Source organism: Cricetulus griseus, chromosome 7 (genome assembly GCF_003668045.3).
Source record: "Cricetulus griseus strain 17A/GY chromosome 7, alternate assembly CriGri-PICRH-1.0, whole genome shotgun sequence".
In the NCBI taxonomy this organism is placed as follows: Eukaryota; Metazoa; Chordata; class Mammalia; order Rodentia; family Cricetidae; genus Cricetulus; species Cricetulus griseus.
The window spans coordinates 60652730-60675487 of NC_048600.1; the positions used below are offsets into that span (position 1 = coordinate 60652730).

At 45.3% G+C, this 22758-nt stretch overlaps 1 protein-coding gene across 1 annotated transcript in view; it reads left to right on the forward strand.

Annotated features, from left to right (window-relative positions):
- Positions 1 to 22758, forward strand: part of Adam19 (ADAM metallopeptidase domain 19) — an 88026-nt gene that overhangs the window by 35245 nt on the left and 30023 nt on the right. The window contains exons 4-7 of the mRNA XM_027425279.2: positions 4526 to 4604; positions 10370 to 10446; positions 18523 to 18715; positions 19357 to 19422. Coding sequence (XP_027281080.1) covers positions 4526 to 4604; positions 10370 to 10446; positions 18523 to 18715; positions 19357 to 19422 — 415 coding nt within the window. The remainder of the gene's footprint in view (positions 1 to 4525; positions 4605 to 10369; positions 10447 to 18522; positions 18716 to 19356; positions 19423 to 22758) is intronic.

Below are 22758 nucleotides of genomic sequence, written 5' to 3' on the forward strand. Positions count from 1 at the left end.
GAGTGGATTCGATCTTGGAGGTAAGATGATTCGAGCTCGAAACTTGTATATGTTCAATGTTCTATGTTTCTTGTTTTGTCTCTTGCTGTTTTGTTTGGTGCCATGATTTGTATTTGATCTGCGCAGAATTTGTATTTGTAATTCGGACTTCTGGGGAAGACCCTGAAGTCCTGCCCTGGATGAAAGTCCGAGGGTTGCTTGATTTGATCTGCGCAGAATTTGTAATTTGTATTTGATCTGCGCAGAATTTGTAATTGAACCATAGGGTAAGCAGACTTGCGAGAACCTTGGTTCCACCCTGGATGAAAGTCCAAGGTTTGGTTGTAATTTTGGTTTGGGGCACCATTTCTTTGCCGCGGTTTGTCCTGTCTAATGTTTGTGCTGTCTAATGTGCTGTCATTTGTGTTATGTGTTTCTTAAGCATCTCTTTCTGTCCCTGCTCTCCCTATGCACGTGGCATGCATGGGTCAGGGGGTCAGGGGTCTTTTCTTGATTCTCTGAGCACGTGGCGCCACCTCAACTGTGATCGGCAGATGCGCCCTGTGGACAGACTGCCACTCTGAGGACACCCAGGACCCAGGAGGTATGGACTCGGGCCAAGGACACTTGGACCCGCCTCAGTTAGCCGCCGAGTTCTGCCGCCGTCTTCCCGGCGCCATTGCCTTATGAGCAGCGTGGGCGGATTGGGTTGGCGTCTGTTCTTTCCTGTCTATTCTGTGTTATCATCATTGGTTTTCAATTCAGGATCCACCACGCCACCCCCTTTCTATCCCCACCTGCGGGTCTGAGGCATGCCCAGTAGGACTGTTTCTGCCCCAGCTGCCGTTATGGCTGTTTCCCTGCTCTGGGGGAACATGGCTACAAGGCTGAGATCTGCTACCCGTCTTTCTGTGCTCCACACACATGGTATGCAGGGGGGCCGCAGGAGTCTTTTTCCCACCCCTGGATTGGCCAAGGGTCTGGGGTTACCAGCAGCACCCCCACCCCAGGTCTCTCTGCCTTGAGCACATGGAGCTAGCTCAGGCAGATGAACCATCTGTCCTGATCCGGATATTCAAAAAAAAAAAAAAGGGGGGCCTTAAAGTTATTAAGAACTATAAAAGGGACTTTGACAAAATTTTTATGTTAACTAAAAAATAAAAAAAAATGTAAAAGACAAGTAATAAAGAGAAAAAAAATTATCTAAGAATGTCTAAGAAAGTCAGAGAAATAAAATAAAAGATTATAGAGAGTTAAAACAAATGGTAAAAGTTATAGAGGGTTAAAGCAAGTTGTTGGAGGTCAGAGAAAAAGATTGTTACAGAAAGTTATAGAGGGTTAAAGTAAGTTATAGAAGGTCAGTGGAAAGTTGTCAAAGGTCAGGGAAAAGGTTGTTACAAGTGAAAAAAAAAATGTAAACTGTGCTATGGTTTCTCATGTCTACAAACAGTAAATTTTAAAAATAATAATATAAATTAAAATTTTAATCATATTAAGCTGATTTTATTTTTAAAAAAAGTCCTGTTTATTTCTCAAGTAATTTATATATACTTGTTTTAAAATGTTCTGTTTCCTGGTTTAGCCAGCACATGGCCAACTGGTCACATGACTTGACTGGTCGCCATTTTGCTAAAGTTAAAAAAAGAATACTTAAGCCGCCATCTTGACTAAAGGTGACCCCATGGAAATTAGAGGTACCATCTTAGAAACAAGTTTTTCAATTAAGATTTAAAATGTTAATGCTTCTATATATTACAGAAAGACCTTAAGGGAATTTAAATTTCTTTTTAAAACCAGTTTTCAAATGTTTGTTTTTATTAATGTTTGTACTTAAAGAGCTTCAATTTAGAATTATTCTTAAGCAAAGCCTGACAATGTAAAGTTCTTGTTTTATAAAAGATGCTAATCTGTTACAGTTTGTGTTTTCAGAAGTTAAGTTTAAGATGTTGGTAACACACACCTTTAAGCTCAGGGTGTAGGTGGCACACGCCTTTAATCCCACCACTCGGGAGTAAGAGGCAAATGGATCTTTATGAGTTCAAGGCCTGCCTGGTCCGGCAGATCGAATTCCAGGACAGGCTCCAAAGTCACAGAAAAACCCTGCCTCAGAAAGAAGTTAAGCTACTGTTTAAGAAATATAAGATAGCTCTATATAGTTTTAAGTTCAGCTGTATTACAGAAGTAAGACTTTACCTAGCCACCTGTGTGCTTCTTGTATGCTTAAGAAAAGTAACTAAAACAGACCTCTAATGCTTCAGAGATCTTCAGAATATGGCATTTAAATTGTTATCTTTAAAGTTTATAATGTCAGACAGACTGCCAGATCCGGACAGTGACCCAAAGTCTCCAAAGAAGATTACGAGGCACCTCAGTTCCTGCACCTGGACCAGTGAGCGAGATGCTCAGATGTGAAACCTGCCGCCTGCCAGAACCTGGCCGAGAATGTGGACAAAGCTGCTGGACACTGGAAAATTGATTGTACCCCTTTGCCTAGACAAAACAAGGTCAGTCTTTTCCATGTCCCTCTTCCACAGAGAGGAAAAAAACTCTCACAGTATAGGCCTGGCGAAGATTGCTGGTCTTTGAGACACCTGCCTCCAGCGGTAATGGAGAAACTTGGGTTTGGCTAACTGTATATGGACTGGCTTCTAACTGGCTTCTGTCACTTTTTAATAGATTCAGATAAAATATACCCTTCTCAGATCTCTGAAATATTACTGGTTGTCAGCTTGACAGCATCAGGCAGTCAGATCCACTATAGACTAGTCAGTATGTTAGCTGATAAAATAGTAACTATCTACTGTTCAGGCACAAGCTCAAAGTTTTTAAGTTTATTTTGGTTGTCATCTAAGTACAAACTTAAAGGGCTTTTCATCAGGCCAAAGGCACCTCTGTCCAATCCATACCTGGCTCTCTGGACAGAAGAGAAATGTACATGCTTATAGCCCAAATCTATAGTTTTTGCTAGTACTCAAAGTTATAAATATGTTCCTGCTGTTTAAACAGATATCCGAATATCTGCTTTTTCTGTACTGTGGGCTTCAGTAAATAAGTTTTAACCTCTGTTCCTAGTTTAAATATGTCTTAAACAGGTTTCTGCTTCTGGCAGACATCTGAGTATCAGTTGCGGACTACAGGCTGTTCTAAGTAGACTGCGAGCCCTGGACTTACTGTGGATGTGAACCAGTCAGCTGATGTGGACACCCCCTGTCTCTGCAACAGTGTCTGCTAACCAGAAGCCCCTGATGGATTCCCCATTGCCTAAATTCCTTTTTGCTTTTGACTAGCATTTCAACCTTCTGGGGTCCCTAACTTCGTCCCAAAGTCAGCAGGAAGCAGTTTGGAAAAGAATTTCGCCGTCCATTTTCCCTGGTTAAAATGCTAAGTCAAAAGGAACTCCCTTGCATGGGGATGCCAGTATCTATCACTCCCTGATGGGGATGCTAGAGAGACAGCAATTCCATGATTGGAATTTACAAAAAAGAAAATGGGGGAATGAAGGAACCGGCTTCCCTTTTGGCAGCCATAACAGCCGAACACGTGCTTGCCATAAACCTGCCTTGGTCACTTAGAGGTCAGATGCCTGTCTCGTGACAAGGAACCTTAGTCACTAAAAGGTCAGATGCCTGTCTTGTGACAAGGAACCAATCAGAAGTTAGCTGGTGGCGCTATGCTTTATGGCTCTGGGTGTGCTTTACGGACAAGCGCACAGCAATGACGTAGAGAGCATAGCAACCACCCTGGGAGGGCCTATGAGCCATAACAACCAGTTGACCAATCAACACAGGGCAAGCCCTCCAAGCCTGGAGGCACACCAATCGTGAGCCTGTGCGTACCCCTAGACACTCCCCTTACGCTGCCCTATAAGATCTTTTGGGAGACCCAAGGAGCCGTCTTTTTCTAGCTGTCAGCTATGGCGGGTGGGTGAAAGACCCGAGCTAACATGGGGTTAGTTCGTTAAATTACAATAAAGCCTCGTGCAGTTTGCAGCAAGCTCTCGAATCCGCCTGGTGATTGTGGTGACCGCGAACCTGGCCTGAGACCCCGGATACTTGAGTTTTCGGGGGTCTAACATTACTCCATTGGTTTTACCTAAAACATAGACCGGGGCCAGGTAGGACCCCTTGATTGACAACGCCACCAAAAGCATTTAGTAGAGGTTATTCTCATAAAGAAAAAGTGAAGCACCCATGCTAAAAGTTGTCCTTTACAATATTGGAAGGATCAGTTGAATTTCACAATAGGGTCCCCTGACCCTGGGGTAGTGTGGATGGGTTTGGATGAAAATTTTCTCAGGACCCAGAAAAACAAATCAAGATAGTTGGTTTAGTATTGTCTACTCCATCTGGCTGGAGTGATGGTCTCTGAATATAAAATCAATAACAAATTTCCACCTGGTTTTCTTGTTCTTTGGTTCCTTAATGGCCACCCAGTTTCTTGTAGTTGGGGCAGCCTTTCCTGGTTCAGTTAAAGTCACTGGCGACCTCACCAGGGAGATGGAATCTGTCAATAAAGATGCAAATGTCTGCTCTTTTTTTTTTTTCAGGCACCTTTTTGCTCCAGCCTACACAGAAACCTGCTACACTGCAAGTGGCAACCCTCAAACCACCACGCTGAAGTCTGAGGTGAGTCAGGTAGACACATGTCCATCACCACTGTCTTGGCTGGGTACTGCTCTTAGAGGTGGAGGAAATAAGTGTTCGAGGTGGCCCCTTCTCTGAAGGGCTTATTCCCCTGACTGAAGACTTAGGGCACAACCAGAAGCTAAGTTTCTTGTCTCCTCTTTGTTTCCTGTCCTTAGTTGGCAAAAAAATGGCAAAGCAAACAGATGGAATGTTTGAGGGTAACTGCCTTGATTAAAATCCGTGTAAATCATTATGAAGTATACATATTATTAGGCCTATGTTAACTAAACATATATTAAGAATCTTTAAAAAGAATAATTTACTCATTGTCCTGTTATCTCACCCAATTTGATGCTGATTAATATTTTTTTAAAAAAATATAAGGCTTGCAGAGTTTTCATTACTGTGCATACACATTTATATTAACAACATAGCATTTTAATTCAATTGTAAACCAGTAAGTATTTTTGAAATGGGGTCTCTTTAGACCAGGTTGACTTCGAGCTCATAGATCTTCTCCCTCTGCCTCCTTAGTGCTGGGATTAAAGGTGTGCACCACCATTCCCTGCTCTATAGAGCCTTTTAAAATTTTGCTGTTTAATATTGGACATGTCCCCCTTCAGAGTTGTTTTTAATAGGACATTTTTGCACATTGTCAAAGAGTCATCATTTTGAAAATGGTTTTACAGCTTAATTTATTTCACCATACCCTACTGGTGGATAAGTAAGATAGTAAATTCTACTTGTTGTATGATTTGTTGGCTCTTCCATGGTGATTTCTGTTAAAATTCAGGGGCTCAGAGCTGTGGATCTCAAGCAGAAGGAGTGATTCTTTTTCCCTCTACAAGGCACATATATGCATGCTTGCTGATTGTTAGATGTTGTTGACATCTTATGAGCAGAGGCCAGGGAGGCTGTGAAGCATCCTACTGGACCCAGAGTCGTGCCTCACAATAGATTTATCCAGCCATAGTCCAACCAGTAATGCCTCAGTTGGAGAAGCCCTGGACCAGACTGAGGCTTCTGAGCCTGGGCTCATGAGATGTGATGGGAAGGGGGAGAGCACAAACTACATTGGCCTTTTGTGTTGGGACTTCTGAGGTAAGAGATCTGATGTATGACATGGAGGGGAACAGGACAGATTCTTCTGCTCTGTATCCATACTGTCAGGTTCCTCTAACAGTCTCTAGAGAATTAGATTCCCATGTAACTCCTTCTTCAAATTTCTCTTCTGGTATGCTGATGTCTAACAAGATAGCCACTGTCAATTAGATTATTGGACTCTCCGGAATGGGGAAAGAATGGACCCCTTAAGTTTAGACCCCATCTAAAAGGTCTACAGTAGAGTAGCTGGAATAGCTGGAGGGGGATGTGAAGGTCAGTGGGACTTCTTCCCAAGACTTTTTCTGGGTGGGGAAGAAGTTGGAAGTGTAGCCAATGACAGCAGTGGGCAGACTGGGCAGTATCAGGAAAACTATCCAGTTGTGACCCATACCTCCTCAAAGCCCCTTGGTCCAATGTTTTCCCTTCTTCAGACTTCTGTTCTCTACTTCTGAGAATAGGACCGGGCAAGAGGTTGGGTAAGTGCCATGTGGAGAAAGCCTATAGCCATCACAGTTTCATAAAAACACCCTCCTCTGAGTTCAGCTCCCCCCCCCCAATTCCATACCCACAACTCAAGAATGGGTCTCAGTACACAAGTTTGCTATGAGCTCATGCTTCCTGCTGTGAAAGCCCCCTGGGGTGGCCCCCTCAGCCCCAAGGAGCTGCGGAATGCAATGACTTCATGGCTGATCTGACTTGCTCTTTGTGCTCTCTCAGCTGTGCACCAAGCAGAGATGTGTTTAGGGTCTTTCAGAGAAGAGCAGTGGGAGAGGATGTCCCCTAGTCCCCTGAATCCCCCTCCTTCCTGAGGCCTTGCTGGCTGAAGCACATCCTTGCTGAACCATGGGCCAAGATCACTGTTTTATTCCATCCACCACTGTTAGATTTTTGCAAAGTTCCCACCCAGGCCCAGGGGGCTCCTGGGCAGCCTTCTCATTTGGAAACCAAGGAGAAATGGGAATGGAATAAATCGTAGCTGCTTTTGGCCTAAATGCTGAGGACTGTACTCTGCCTTCAAACTTAACAGTCATTCTGGGAATCTTATCAAGACTCATTAGCTAGCCCTGTAGGTTACAGCCCCAATCTAGGTCAGGTTACTGGGGGAACAGGTCTGGGGATGTGTTCCAACAGCAAGACTTACAGGGCTTGGGATCTGAAGCCAGGGCTGCGGTCTTGGTCTTGGCTTTCACTAGCTGTGTGGCCTTAATCAACCTTTTGGACCATACTGAGTTCTTTTTTTTTGTTTGTTTCGCTTTTTTTTTTTTTTCAGTCTCAAAAATTAGTTGTGCTGGTAACTGACTTGGTGCTATGGAAGGGTAAGACGAGTCCCCGATTTTGATGGGAATTTCTAAATATCATTTCTAACCCCATATTTTACAGCTGAGGAAACTGAGAGAGGAAAAGCTACTTGGCTATACTTAAAAGTGGCAAAATCCCAGACTAGAGCGTGTCCACCTGGTTGTTGGACGGTAGAGAGCTTTGGAAAGAAAATTCAGCCAGGTGCTGATTCTGCCTCTGTTGGGAATGGTAGAGGACTGGGTTCAGGGCCAAATTGAGAGGTTCAGGTTTCCACATCACTGTGTCACTAAAGCTCTTTACATCTGTCTGATCTTAGCCCAAAAGCTGAGCTCCCTAAAACTAAGCTTTAGTTTCCCCTTTAAACTTGTGGGAATATCATCTGCCTCATAAGCTGTGGTAAGACTTGAAGTACAAATTACCAACTGTTGTCAAGTAGTAGGAGCCTACTGGCTATTTAACCCTTGCAGTTATTGAGAGTAAGTGACAGGTGACCTGGACACATGTGTTCATTTCCTCTGTAAATTACAGAGCATGTGATGGTTGTAGAATGTGCCATTGCAGAGAGTCATCAGCCAGAGAGCCAAAGACTTCTAATTCTTCATTAGCTACTTCTGGATCAAAGTTCTCTCTACTTGTGAAGGAACCAGAAATTTGAAACAGTGTTCCACCTTCATTTCTGAATGCGGGACTCTCAGTCCACTGTCCATGAGCCCTGCTTTCCCTGTGAAGGCCTGGCCCTCTCTCCTAGGGAGAAGGGGCCATTCTTCTCATTGTTAGTGCTCTACATGGCAGGTTTGTGGCCTCGCTATTGGGTTCCAAGGACCAGGTCCAGAACTTGATTGTTGATAATCTGCCTCCAGTTCCCCTGTCTCAGAAACAGATACAGAAGCTACATGACAGGTTGGCCTTTGAAAGCAGTGGGATCCTTGGCAAGAAGTTGGATTGTGCATAAGTGCATCTATATGTCGCCTGTCCTACTAGGTGCTGGGGGATGACGAGGGAAAACCCCAATGCAGGTTTTCCTTTGTGCTCACATAAAGGTCAGAATCTGGCTTGTTTAGAGTTCAGCAGACTTTGATGCCAAGTAGACGTTGCTTGCTGTCCCTCCTGACAATGTCATTATATGAATGGGTAGATGACCTGTGAGGCTGGCCATTGGATCATTGAGGACAGGGTACCTGCAATTCAGAGAAGGAGCCCAAGATGAGTGTGGGCTTGGCTTGTGCTTCCTGACATAGCTGTATGATTCAGATGAATAGGATGTAGAAGAGAAGCATAAAGGTTGTGGATTTGGGTCAGCCAAAATTTGGGATTTTGATGGCTGGGTCCCCTGAGGCTATGTTTTATCTTTAATGAAAGAATTTAATGAAAATATGGCTACTAATGTTTGCTGTCTATGTCTGGGCTAGGGAGCAGTCCAGCTAGCTTCTTTGTAGAGAGGACTCTCACTCAAGACCTGGGTCTCTGAGGTTGGAGGCTAAAGATGTGGAAGGCCAGAGAAAATCATATCCACTGCTGACACATGTGGGAGCCTAGATTTAAGGCTGGTTTGGCTGTGCCAGAGTGCTTCAGTTTAATTATGAGGCTCAGTTCAGGACTAGAGGTGGGAGGAGAGTGACCCCAGATATGTGTGTTTGCCTTCTGGATCCCCCCAACAGACACACACACACACACACACACACACACACACACACACACACACTCTCACAATGAAACAGCTGCAAATAGTATACTCTGGAGATGGGACCCTTAGGTTGTCCGTCATGCAGGGATAGCCTGAGAATTTGGGATTGCTGCTTAGTCTCAGGGTGTCAGGGAAGCCTTTTAAGAAACTGACTCTACTCCCAGTTTCACCTCTCTGTTCGGATTGACGCATCAGTTCTGACCTCTTTGGGAAGAGTGTTTTATCCCTATTGCTAACCATCTGTTTTGGGGAGAGGGACGGTTTGGTGAAGCATATAGGTACTCTCCGAAGTGCTGTTTCCTGATTGCTATGATTAGCCTAGAGAGCAAGCCCTTATCTGGTACCACAAATGTTTATTTGTAGCTGTGTGTGTGTTTGGCCTCTGCATCAGCTACGTTTTGTTACTGGGATAAAACACCATGACTAGAAGCAGCTTACAAAATGGAGAGTTCGTTTGGTTTTAAGGTTCCAGAGGGATAGATAGTCCATAGAGTAGGAGAGGCATGGCAGCAGACAGCCAGAGCAGGAGGCTGAGAGATCATTTCTTCAGCTGCACATATGAAGCAGAGAGGGCAAACTAGAGGTGGGTGAGGCTATGAAATCTCAAATCCTGTCCTCTGGTGACACATTTCCTCCATCAAGGCTGTACTACCTACTCCAGAAGCATCACCAATTGTTCAAATACTTGAGCTGGGGGGCGGCACATTTCTCATTCAAACCACTGCAGCTTCCTAATTGTTAATGATGAGCTTTCACAAGGGACTGAAAGCTGTGTGTCCATTTTCTCACTGCGTCTCTGAAGCCTTGCCCAGGTCCTGCATATGAAGATGGAGATGTTTGTAAAGATGCAGAGCTCTCTAGCTGGGTTTGGGGGACCAGATGCCTAGAGAATAGCATCAGGCTTCGTGGAGCTAGGTACAGAGGAAGGAGGGTCCAGGTGTAGAGGGATTCAGGGGAGGAAGAACATCCCCAGTTGTGTTCATATCTTGAGGATGCCCTAACAAAGCACTATGAACCTGGAGGTAAAACAAGAGAAACTGATTCTCTCTCCATTTTGGAGGCTAACGGCCCAAAATGGTTGTTGGAAGGGCTATGCTCTCTGTAAGGCATCTAGGGAAGAGTTCCCCCTTCTTTTTTTTTTTTTAATTCCTTAGTGCTCCTGGCTTGTGTTATATCACTTTAGTCTTTTCCTCTGTCTTCAGGTGGCTTCTCCTCTTATGACTTACTCTTATGACTTATGACTTACTGTAATCCATTTTGACTGTATCTTAATTTAATGACATGATCAAAACCCTATTTACAAATGAAGTCATATTCCCAGCTTCTGAGTGGACATAAGAAATTTAGGAGGACACTGTTCAACCCATGACAGTGAGTTATAGAGGCAACATCAGTGAGAAACTGGCTCTTTCACAAGACTGTTTTCTAAGGTTGGCATGTCAGATCTGAGACTGGGTTCTCCAACCTAGTGTGATCCTCAGCATCTTCATCTGTTCTGTAGGACTGGTGACATCTGCCCTGCACTATCTCTTGTGTTACCAAAGAACCAAACGAAGAGGTAGCTTGGAAGCCTTTTGCAGGTTATAACATGACTAACCCGTCATCTGTCACACATGAGACATTAATATGGTCATGTTTATTATCATGCCATCTGACATGAACACTTTCTGTTTGCCAGGATCACTGCTTTTACCACGGAACTGTGAGAGAAGTGGAAGAGTCCAGCGTCACGCTCAGCACCTGCCGGGGAATTAGGTAAGAGACCCTGAAGCTGCTGGGGATAACTGGTACTATCTCTCTATGACAGAAGGACTTTCAGGCTGGGTAGCAGGAAATGAGATGTACTGAGAGAGGAGAGGATAATTTTTGAGACAGAAAATCAACCAGAGAGTTTCAACTAGATGATGCTTGGAAAAGGGGTGAAACTTCTGTCCCTAAACCAAACTACCTGGGTTTGAGCCAGGAGCAGCACATGTCTGCTGGGAGGTGGGAGATCCCATAGAGGTAGAGTTACAGATGGTTATGAGCCATGTGGATGCTGGGAACCAAACTTGGGTTTCTGCAAGTGTATTAAGTTCTCCTAACTGCTGAATCATCTCTATAGCTCCATGCTATATCTTTACTTACTTATTTGAAAAGTCTTGGCTCTTATTAACACAAATTACCTGAGTTTTGGGCACCCATACTTCATGGCTCTTGAGCTCAGGGTGCTGACTGACTCTAGGAATAACAGCAAAAGTCCTTGGTTGGCCATAGCCAACTATGCACTGGGGACAAGACTCTCACTGATGCTAATGACAAACTACCCACTCAGTGTTATCAAAGGCAGAATTGGGAATGCAGGTCCACTGTGGCTCTCATGAGCTGGTAGGAGGTGGTCCCCCCCTTTCTAAAATCAGTGGCTACTTCTGTCATTTGTTAATATATGCCCATGTCCTACGCTGGTGGATAGCAAGCGTTCTAATTTTTGTATCCTCAGGGCAGCAACGATAAGTATGGTGGAGACTAAGTGTTTCATTAATTCTGCAGCACTTTAGCAGCATACGAGATTTGTTCCAAGACTTAGCTAGCTTAGTCCTGCCCCAAATATAACTGAGGGCCCTTCTGATTGCAGGTCTCATGTCTGTTCATAAGTTGGTTCACATCGCTCAATGGTTGTGGCGAGTTGCCTGAGGGAATTAAGCAGGAAATCAGTTTTTGGCTGGGAGGTGATTAACAGTGGTCTCATATCCTCCACTCAAGTGGCCTCCTCCAGCCAAGCCAACTGGCTTCTCAGTGGTGTTTATAGGCTCAGCCACTGCCACCTGCAGCCAACAAGTAAACAACGGCTGTCCCAGGAAGGAGGAAAGGGAACCAGCAGGTGTGACCCTCTTCTCTCTGCCTCTTCCTTTGTCCCTTCTGGGTCTGGAGCAGTGGGAGCACACTTGGCTTGGCCTCTTGTAAATCATTCCAGCAGTCAGGCTGATGGGGACGCTCACCAAGCTGCCCATGTGTTTCTGTTTTGCATGCTTACATATGGTGGGGTCCACATGCCTTTCTTTCCCAGCCCTCTCCTTCCTCCACATGCTAACGAAATGAGGTTGTGGCCAGCCAGGCTGAATTAAGAGCTGGAAATTTGCAAGACAGCCGCATTGGGTCCCTGGAGCAGAGGCAGGAACACAGCAGTGTTCAAACCCAAATAGCTTCCCAAGGCCCCAGAAGCCTGATATTTCCATGGGAAGTCTCCATAGCAACCCTTCATCTCTCCTGGTAATGTACTCCTGTGCTTGAAGAAAATGGATAGGATGTATGCTAGGCAGGCTCTTCAGGCTGAACTTGAGTCAGTAGAGCCTCTAGACCAGTAGTTCTCAACTACTAGTTCTAGTTCTCAACTAGACCAGTAGTTCTCAACTCAGTAGTTCTCACAGTAAGGTCTGTGATCATTTATGGAAACGTTTAGACAGTCCTGGGCTGTGATATCCTTGACTAAACTTGTGTGTGTGTCCCATCCATTGTTGGTGAGGTGTTTTTGTTTGTTTTTAATTTGTAAGATAATACTCACTGAAATTTTCCATTATGCAATCAACACAGTTTTAGATTTAAACATCCAAACCACATAGGAGTATAAACTAAAATCTAGTGGAAGTTCTGTCCTCTTACCCTCTTACCACTCAAGCCCATCTCTCCTCTGGGTGGCTGTTGGGGTAGACATAATCGAGATGCGTTGTCTGTGATGCACACGTGAGACCATCCATGCATACAGTCCAGTGTTGTGATGTGTTTCCAGCTTAGAACTAAGTCTTAGGTGCACACCAATCTGTCAAATCACTTCAGTGGGTCCTTGATCTCTTATGTACTAAGGTTTGGTGAACTGAATTATAGAGACAGTCTCTCAGTGATAAGCAATAAATAATCCTCCCAGATCTGTTTGATGGACCAGCATTGTGTCACAGCAGTTCTCTTATCCAACATCTGGGGCTCATACAGCAATTCTGCTTTGACAGGCCAACTGGCTCTTGGACTCCCATCCTGCGCTCCAGAGAGAATTTGAGATTGGGTGCTGGAGAATGTGCCCCAGTGTGCACACCATGGACTGCAATGCATTCAGAACTGCCCTTTTAGAGCCCTGACTGAGTTTGCCCCGACTCTACACTTCCTGGTTGTGTGATCCTGGTGACTCCATTCTCCACACTTACTGTTGCTCTTGTCTTCACCTTGGCCAGACTGGGCCTTCCCCTGGGCCTCACTCAGTGCTATAGCTAGCTAAGTGCTTGGGAAGGGTGTGGATGGTGGGTTTGGTAAAGTGCTCATTCCAGAACCATGACTCTGGAATGAGCAACCTAGAATCTGCCTCAAGCTTGATGCTAACTCACTCTGTGAGTTCCCCACCCACCCTGGATTTCTTCTTATCTAAAAGCTGAGTAGACTAGTTCATAACAAGTACCCTTTAGCTTGGGAAGCCCTGGCCTCTGGGGACAGGAGGAGGTCCTCTCCTGAAGCTGTGCCTTTCCTCTGCAGGCTTGATAATAAATTCCACCTGTCAGGTCCTGGGTGGGATAAGCCCTTGGATGGATGGCAGGACCATTACACTGTGATTCTAGAGGCAGACCATTCCTGCTATAAAATTTGGAGACTAGGGCTGGGGAGATAACTCAGTCACACAAGTCTGAAAATCCAAGTTCAGTTCCCAGCCCCACCTTTTAAAAAGTTGGGTATGATGATGCACACTTATAATCTTTGCTGGCTGGCTAGCCTAGCTGAGTTGGTGAGCACCAGGCCATTGAGAGACTTAGTCTTAAAAAAATCCAAGATGGACAACAATAAACAACACCGAAGGCTGTGCATTCTGGCTTCTATATGCTCCCCACAAGCACATACTCCTGCCAACTAACATAGTCCTTTAAGAATGACTTTATTTATTGTTATTGTGTACATATAAGTGTGTGTTTGTGTGTGTGTGTGTGTGTGTGTGTGTGTATGATTGTGGGGAAGTGCTCATGTTGAGGTCAGAGGATGACTTTATGAAGCCGATTCTCTGCTTCCATCTTAACATGGGTTCCAAGGATGGAACCCAGGTTTGTGTAGCGAGAGCCTTTACCCGCTTAGTCATTTCACTGGCCCCAGCTGGTGCTGATACACTTCTGAAGTCTCAGTTTTCTGCCCTGTAAGAAGGGAGCAGTGATGTTGATGTCATTGGTGGGTTCACATTAGGTGATTAGTCCCATCTCCTTGACAGCAAGCTCTTTGGTTGGATCATGCTGTATCCCCAGGGGCTAGAACAGTCCTGCCTCATGGCCAGGTGCTCTGTGCAGATGTGCTGAATGGCTCCCCAACAAAATACTTTGTATCTCATTTGTCCAGCCTGCTTCCATAACTGCTAGCTTTTTTGGAGACTGTTCCCTGGTGGTCAGTGAACACTGCCTGGTTACATTAGACTGTTAACACAGCTGCTCTGTGAGAGGGCTGCATCAGGAGACAGCAGAGCCAGGATTCTCATGCAGGGTGTCGCCTTCCTGAACGTGTGTTCTCTGCTTGTACTCCTCCTCTGTCCCAGCAGGAACTCAGGGCCGTGTGCCTCTCTTCCCTTTGTGCTGTCTTGGATGTTCCTTGTGACTGTTAATGTGGGTACAGGTTGGGAGAGTGGCGGGGAGAAGGAATGCAGGGCTGCTACCTCTTAGGATGGCTCCCTATGTAGGGATGGTGGATGTGCAGTTGTGTGTTTAATGGACAGCTACCCTTGGAGTGGCTCCTCTCTCATGTCTTGAAGGATGTGTTTGAATGAGTCCTTCAGTCATTTGTGGGTTAATCGTGAACCTCTTGTTTCCTGATTGACCCCCCTGCCTGGGTTCCTCTGTATGATCTTATTTTATGATTTATTTTTTTCTCATTCTCTTAACGATGAGGAATAGGCTGGAGAGTAGAATCCTGGCCTTCTGCCTCCTGGGTTCCCTGTCCCCACTTCTGATCTCTGCCTCTGCCAGAGCTAACATTTAGCAAATTGAATCAGCTGAGGCTCTTCGGTTAAATGATGGCTGAGTGTGGGACTTAGGGAGGAATCTAAGTGACTTGTGGGTTGATGGCAGGGGAGAGCCCACATAATCTCATTCTCAGAAAGTGCTCATCAACAAATCTGGGGTCCACTGTAAAGTGCTAGGCTTGTGTCAACTCTTTACACATCTCTATGTAATCCTACAGGAGGGTCCCTGTTCCCTGGGACTAGAGTAATTCTCCAAGGGCTATAGTGGAGGGAAGAGAGAGGGAAGGGGGTCACTGAATCTCCTGTTGCTGGAAGGGATAACCTCAGTGCTTGTCCCAAGCTTGAAATTTTCAGACTGCCTACCTCTTGAGACTGCTTAAGCGCCATGGAAATCCAGGCAAGAGCATGGGCTCCTGCCTGAAGTCCCGAGTGTCACAGAGCATTACCTATGGGACTAAGTGCAGATCCTGGGCCTGCAGATCCTGAGTCTCCTGGGATACATTCTGTAGGTTGGTGGATAGCTTGGAAACTCTGGTCCTGAGATCTCTGAGCATAGGCGGAGAGCTAACCAGTGGAGGCAGATGCACAGAGCACAAGGGAACAGAGAATGTGTCCATGAAATCCTTGGCCCCGGGTGAAAACCTTCACTTCTAATTTCCCTAAACCTCGGTTTCCTCATTGATGAAGTGAGGTCCATGATGTTGGCAGCCCTATAATGTGGCATGTAATGAAGAGAGAGTACAATCTACAGTCTGGTGGCAAGTGGTTAGTTAGCTCACAGCAAACAGTGTCTGAGATGGAGGGAGGACTGATGTCTCCTGTTGTCTCTGAGGGAACTAGGATTCCACACATAGGCCAGTTGTATTATGCCTGGCCTCACTTCAGAGGGGAGTGGCTGGCACCATCACCTATAGCCCTATGTATACGGGGCATGCGTGTCTTTGATCCAGTCTCTGGGGCTCCTTTGAAAGATGGTAAAAGATTAGGGTGAAGGTTGTGGGATGTGGAACCAGAATGGTGAGTTCACCCCCATTTTAACTCTACTACATGTGCGTGTGTGAGTATGGATGGGTCAGTTCATCTTGAATATAGGTTTTTTTTTTCCATTTGTAGCACGGGAAAAATATTTGTAAGGCTCAGAGAAATTGGTATGCAAGATAAAATGCTTATCAGTTTGGTGCCTGCACCATAGAAAAGCTAAAAATTTATAGCTACTATGATGATTACTATCCACCCTGCTGCCAGGTTCCTGTTGCCCCCTGACCTGTTTGGCCAAGGGCTTGTTCATATCACAGCAAGTCAATTATATTCCTTGTGGCTCTGTGTTAAAGCTTTCACAGATTTCTATGGGTAACTTTCCATTCACTGGGTATAATATTGATGCACACAGCATCACCAGCTGGTTTGTGGTCCTCCTCATTGTGTGGCCAGCACTGTAACCATTTAGAGGAAACTGGGATGATGGGAGAGGCCCTGGTCAGCTGGGATGAGAAGATAGCTTGGGAACAGGATGCCCAGGTTGCCCTTTGGTCTCTGCCCTTTCCTGTGTGGAGTTAGGGAAGTAGCTATGACCCTCGCTGTTTGCCCTCCACCCTAGCTGTTAAGGGAACGCCTTAGGTGTCTCACCACAGGCCAGGTGGCTGCTGCTGTGTCAGCCAGAAGGCAGCCAGGAAGTTGTAGGCTTCCTGGTACTGGAATGAGGTCAGTGAGGGATGGGGTCAGGAAAGGTCTACTGCCCACCTGAATCTGTGATATCTTTCCTGAGAGTGTCATGGGCTCTTACTAAAGGACAAAACCTGGGTGGGCATCCATGCATTCCAAGTGGACAGTGGTGGGTGGACATTAAGTGGCCCAAGAGAGAAGTCCTGTCGCTCATGTGCCAGAGGCTGAGGCCTTTGTTTTGGAGTGCTCGAAGGGATGAGAACCTAGGTGACATGCTTCCAGCATACTGGGGATTTGGTCCTGAGTCGGGAACCCATGGCCTGGCTGTCTTGCTTATGTCACTGTATGGAGGGTAGTGGTTTGGAGAGTGGGTCCAAAGGACATACCACATTTACTCTTGACCACAGTTGATAATGCCAGGACACTCTTCAGAAGTGTGACTAGTCACAATCTGATGGGCCTGACTGTGGCAGGATACCCGTTCCTTAGGAGATAAGATGACAGAAGAGACATTTGGGTCCCTTCTATCCTTAGACAGGGCTACAGAGACATAACTAGCCATCTGACACACAGTTTGCAGACCATTACTCTTTTTTTTTGTTCTCACAATCACAGTGGAAGAGGTTGGAACATCATAGATCTCACTAGATGAGATAACAGAGCTGCCCTATGGACATCTCCCCACCTCCATTGATCGTTGTAAAGCCGTGAACAGTAAATGCTCACTGAATGTAGACAGCTCCAGAGACTTCCTTAGTGCAGCACTCCAAGCAGCTGCATCTAATCTGAGGGTATCTGCCAGGACTGATGACAGGTCACAGTGACTCCTTCCTGCTCAGATTCTGTTCTTCAGCAGGGCAGGCACCTCGGCTTATTCATGTCTCCATTCTCAACAAGTACCTTGGTGCCAGATGCATGGCTAGAGTGGCTGTCTTTCTACCAGCCATGAATGCCGTTGTTTCTCTATGCTCATGCATCCCACTTCTGGAGATTCAACCGACTGTGAAGCAAATATTTTTGACAAAAAAAAAAAATGTTTTCTTGAACACATATATCTTTCTTGTCTTTATTCTCTAGGCAATATGGTATCTGTAACACATTTTTACGTTTTAAAAGTTTTATTTATTTAATGTATATGTGTGTGTGCCTGAGTATATCTATGGGTACCATGTGTGTGAGGGGCCTGTAGAAGGAAGCCAAGAGAGAGCATCAGATCCCCCGGAGCTGGAGTAAGAGGCAATTTGTGTGTTGTCTAACAGGGGTGCTAGGACCAAACCCAGAGTCTCTGAAAGAGAAGCAAGTGCTCTTAACTGCTGAGCCTTCTCTCCAGCCTCAGCATTTACATTTTGCTTGGTATTATAAGTAATCTTAGCAGTAATACAAAATACACAGGAAGACAGAAATACATTATATACTAATAGCACACCATTTTATATACAGTCTAGAACATCTGTGATTATTGTTTCCTTGGGAGTCTGGACCCTGTGGATACCAACAGCAAAAATTAAATGTGCTTAGATGATATCTAGAACACTGTGAAATCCCAGTGAGTGAGGAAATTAAGTAACTCAGGACATACCTTTGAGTTGAGTACTGAGTAAAAGATTGTCACAATAAGACTAGTTATGGCTATCACCTCACCAGTAAGTGATAGCTGCCTCATTAGCATGGGACAGTTGGGATGGGTAGGATTGCTGACCGTTGAGTACCACTTGGCTCCCAGGCACAAGGACACTTGTCTTCATTTAGTCACTCAAGAGCCCTCATGAATTAGTACTTTATCATTTTTATTTTAGGGATGAGGACACAAGATGTTTCTTTCGGGAGTGTGACCATTGAGTGTTAGAGCTAAATCTAGAGCCTACCAGCCAGTGTGCTTTCTCTGATCACTGTGCTATGTTTTCTGGGTCTATAAAGTTTTAACGTATGGTTGTCATATGCCATGCTTGATCTGGAGGCCTTTAGGGGTCCCAGTCTAAAGCTCCATGATGGATTCAGGGAGATCCAAGTGCTCTGAGATCATGCAAGTATATGCATTTCTCTTTAGAAATTAGAAATTAGAAATTTAGAAATTTAGAATTGCGTCAGGCCTTCCTTCACAGAGGGGCTTATGCCCATTATAAAGTGAAGAAGCATTGAGCATATGAACCTATGCAGCAGACTTTTCCAGAACCTTCAGCACTGATCAGAGATTCTATTTCTCTTATCCACAGAGGACTGATTACAGTGACAAGTAACCTCAGCTACATCATCGAGCCTGTCCCTGACAGTGGCAGCCAACACCGTATTTACAGATCTGAACATCTCAAGCTGCCCCCAGGGAACTGTGGGTTCGAGCATTCCAAGCCCACCGCTAAGGACTGGGCCCTTCAGTTTACACAGCAGACCCAAAAACAACCTCGCAGAGTGAGTTTTTAGGTTCCCAGTGGAGTTGACAGGCTGATCTGAGCTTGTCCCCTCTGGGTACCCTTACTTTGATTCCAGAAGTACTTCTAAATTGAGGGAGAAGTGGTAAGAAAGAGGAAACAAACCCTCCCCTTCTTCCTTTCTTGGCATTGTTGAAGTGAGCCACTGTCATAAGAGAACCACTGTATTTAGAATGCTCTGAGATGCTGATTTCTGAAGCTGTATAAGGTTAAAAAAAAAAAAGTCCACCTCCTCTCTTGGAATAGCTACCTCATGCAAATGTACAAAATGTTTTTTGTTCACACTGAAAACAGAGGTCTGTGGTCTCAAGGTCATTTGGGAACTAAGCTGTCAACATGTTTCCTCGTGGGTTGCTGGCTTCAATTTTGCCTGTACTAGCCAGTTTGGCTTCTTGTTTTTTTTTGAGAAAAAGGGATTAGATACCATGGCTCAGAAAGGCCTCTAGCAATAACCAATTGCAGATGGAGGTGGTGGGCTGCAGCCAGGACTGTCTCTAAGGCCTAAATTTAAAAGGAGTAAGGTCACAGCTTGTTAACCAGCATGGTTTCTCAGCAGCTTTTTGGGATGAGTAGGAGCTCATCTCTTTCTACTGCACTGATCTGTTTCTGTGTCTTCCCTAGATGAAACGGGAAGATTTACAGTCCATGAAGTATGTGGAGCTGTACCTGGTGGCCGATTACTCAGAGGTAACCTCTCCTGAGAATGCCCATTCAGCCGTTAGCTACTTTGCAGAGATGTGGACACATTCATCTTTTTGTGCTAGTTTATCATATAAATTTGACCTTAAATCTGGCCAAGGGCACTTTTAGCCATTTTAAATAGTCAGGAAAAAAGAAATCAACAATAACCAAAAGCTGAGGAAAGCTCTTAGTGTGAACACATAAGCACAGAGTTAGAGTCTCATGCTCCTACGGTCCTGATATTTGTTCTTAGGACAGTCTGTATTTCTTTAGAGAGTCTTTTAGACCTCTGTCTTACAAAGGTAGCAAGTGTCTTCAGAGTCAGATCTGATGCCATTTTCTCATATGTAACCATTTTTAGATCCATGTTGGTGTTCCCCAAATGTCCCCAGAGAAAAAGCCTATGTGACACCTGGGAACTGTGAAAAATGCATATCTCTGAGCCTTGTTCCAGATCTCTTACACCCCAACTTGTCAGGATGGGGTCCCACAATCCATGTTTTTATAAGACATTGGGGTAGTTTTAATGGATAGCAGGTGATCTTGGGAACCATTAGCTTAATAGAGCAGGGTAGCCCCTTAATTCATATTCCTCAGATTGGACAAGCCCTAAGATTTCACAAATACCCACCCACCTGGCTCCATCATTTGTTTCACTTTCTTGGGTGACTTCCTGATTTTTCTATGATGTGCTAGCACAGTGCTTGGCATTAAGATATAGCCCTGAGCCAGAGCCGCTCCTTACTGTGGAGTTTACAGTAGACGCATAAAACTCTTGTAGTTCTAGAGCATGATAGCCACTGAAATGATCCCTTGGCGATGTCTAGAATACACACAGAAGACCTGATGTGTTTGGAGGACTTGGGAAAGCCTCCCTGAGGTGTCAATGTTGAAGGTGGCAGCTGACAACAAAGCTTCAGTGGAGAATTATCCTAGAGTCACAGGAGTCCTGCTTTCTTCCAGGAACTGACCTAATATGATATAAGGACCATGAACCCACCACCCACGGTTCCATTAACCAGGTGTTTCCTTCAAGTCACACATCGTGCAGCGACACAGCCACAGTCAAGCATACTTCTGGCTGAGCACTGAACCAAAACTTTCTGTCCTCTGTGAAGGTGGAGTTTCTCACTCTGTCTCAAGCCCCCTCCACTTGGGGCTACAGCTTCCTCAAGAGGACTTTTTTTCCACAGCCCCACAGTGTGGATCAGGGGGAGTGCTGGGGGTGGGGTAGGAGGGTTCAAGCCCAGGTTTGAGAGCTGCCTTTGAGTGATAGAGGCAGGAAGAGATGGCCCTTGAAAGGGGCAGCGGAGTGGGTGAAGGGCTTTCTAGGGAGGGAACATCGTGTTCACTTTCAGAAGAGCTTAACTTTTTAACTGATGTTGGCATTGTTTTTTTTCCCTCCCCAGCAGCTGGTGGTGGGTTCTAGGTTTTTTTTTTTCCCCTTCTCTGTAGACTGATGTGTAGATGTGGGAAGCAGTAACAAGGGTTGGTTTTAAAGCCCAGTCAGGCTCCCCATTCAACCTGTCCCACAGTGTCACTTTTACCACCACTCTGTACTGTGAAGGTTGCTGGGAGAAAGTGAAGCTCCTTCCTCTAGAATAGTTCTCCATTTAAGCCTTGCATCTAGTGTCATCTGATTCAAAGGTCTTTGACAATTTTTTCTAAGCCACAAGATCATTTGACCAGATAAAAGGTCCTGTGACCCCAATAGCCAGGCACCTAGAAATCCCACTGCTCTAGTTAAAGGAGGAGGAGGATGATTACTGCTTTAGCCCAGTGGTCCCTGGTGCAGGGTTTTAAAAGCCACTGCATGTGAGTCTCCAGCAGGTGCAGAAGAGGAAGTAGGTAAAGATGGAGAGCCTTCAGCCTCCTAATGTCTAGACTCACAGCAAAGTAGGGAGGAAAAGTGTCTGCAGAAGGCACCTTTCCGACTGTGGGGTCATCCAGAGAATCTCACTGTTGTAGAGGGGTACACCTTAAGCACCAGTAGACTAGGCATCTGCACCCCCTTTTCTATAGCGCCGTGACTCTCACTTCCTGGTAGGTGAAGGGATCTCTCGGTTCTCAGGGTCATGAACCTCCCTCAGCTGTAGGCTCTGATTCGTGTTGGAGTGGAATAGGCCAGGCAGGATTTGCAAGGCCTGGAATCTGCAGCCAGAATTGTATTTCTGGCAGTTAATCCGAGATTATGGGAAGATAAATGAAGAGAAGGATGCAGTATTTTCGGTTTAGACACAGCAGCCTTCTCCTCTGGGTTCTGAACTCAGAGCAGTGAGCCGGGGTCTCTGGGTGGGAGAGCAAGTGCTGGGAAGTGAGGCCGTGGTATTACCACCTAGAGAGCTGTCAACAATGAAAGTGAACAAGCAGTGTCTCTCTGCCTAGCCCTAGGTGTGAGCTTGTGAGCATGCCCTTTCCATAGGTGATATGGAGCATAAGAGGGCCTTTTGGGTGGTCCTGGGCATATTGATTCATCCGTTAAGTCAAATAAAACGTAAGGGAGTAAAGAGTAAGATTCATATTGGAGACAGATGCATGTAAAGGACTTTGATGGTACCAGCAGGATGTGAGGGATCTGGGGAAGGTTGACATACTGTGTTATACGTCCAGTGTCATCCCAAAAAGTATAATATTCAGACACATTTTCCTTATGACCAGGGGTTGTAAACTACAGCCCATGGCCATATGGGCCTCTCACATGTTCCTATGAGTAGCATACTGGAACCGAGCATATCCTTTGGTTTATGGTATCCTGGAAACTTTTCAGCCACCAAAGCAGAATTGGGTAGTTGCGGTCCACCAAGCAGAACTGAGTAGTTGTGGTCCACAACCATGTAGTCCACCAAGCCTAAAAATGTTTACTCTGTGGTGCATTTCAGAGTAAGATTGCTCCACAATCTTCTGGAAACATGATACACTGCTTCAACAATGGTGGCCTTTCTGGGCCTTACTGTTTGAGGACAGGATTAATATATTTGGAAGCCCGAAATCTCATCCCTATGCTCTAATAAATATTTACTAAATGAGTGGAAATACTCTGCCACAGGGCTAGTTTAGAAGCCAGGAGGTCTTCCTAATGGAGACATCTAGATTAAACACTCTGCAAAGGTCTACACAGCAGGGTCCTAGAATTTAGCTCTGTAGGAGGTAAGGATAGCAGTCCCACAGAAGTCAACTAATGTTCTAGATTCTACAAGAGAAAATGGTGCCCTCTCTATTCCAGAGCTGGGGCACAGCCCTTGCTGAACAAAGATTTCAGGCTATTTTATTTGGTTGTTTATTTTTTTTCTTCTTTGGATATTCTGTTGGAGTGGGAGGGAGGAAACATGTGACAGCTTGAAA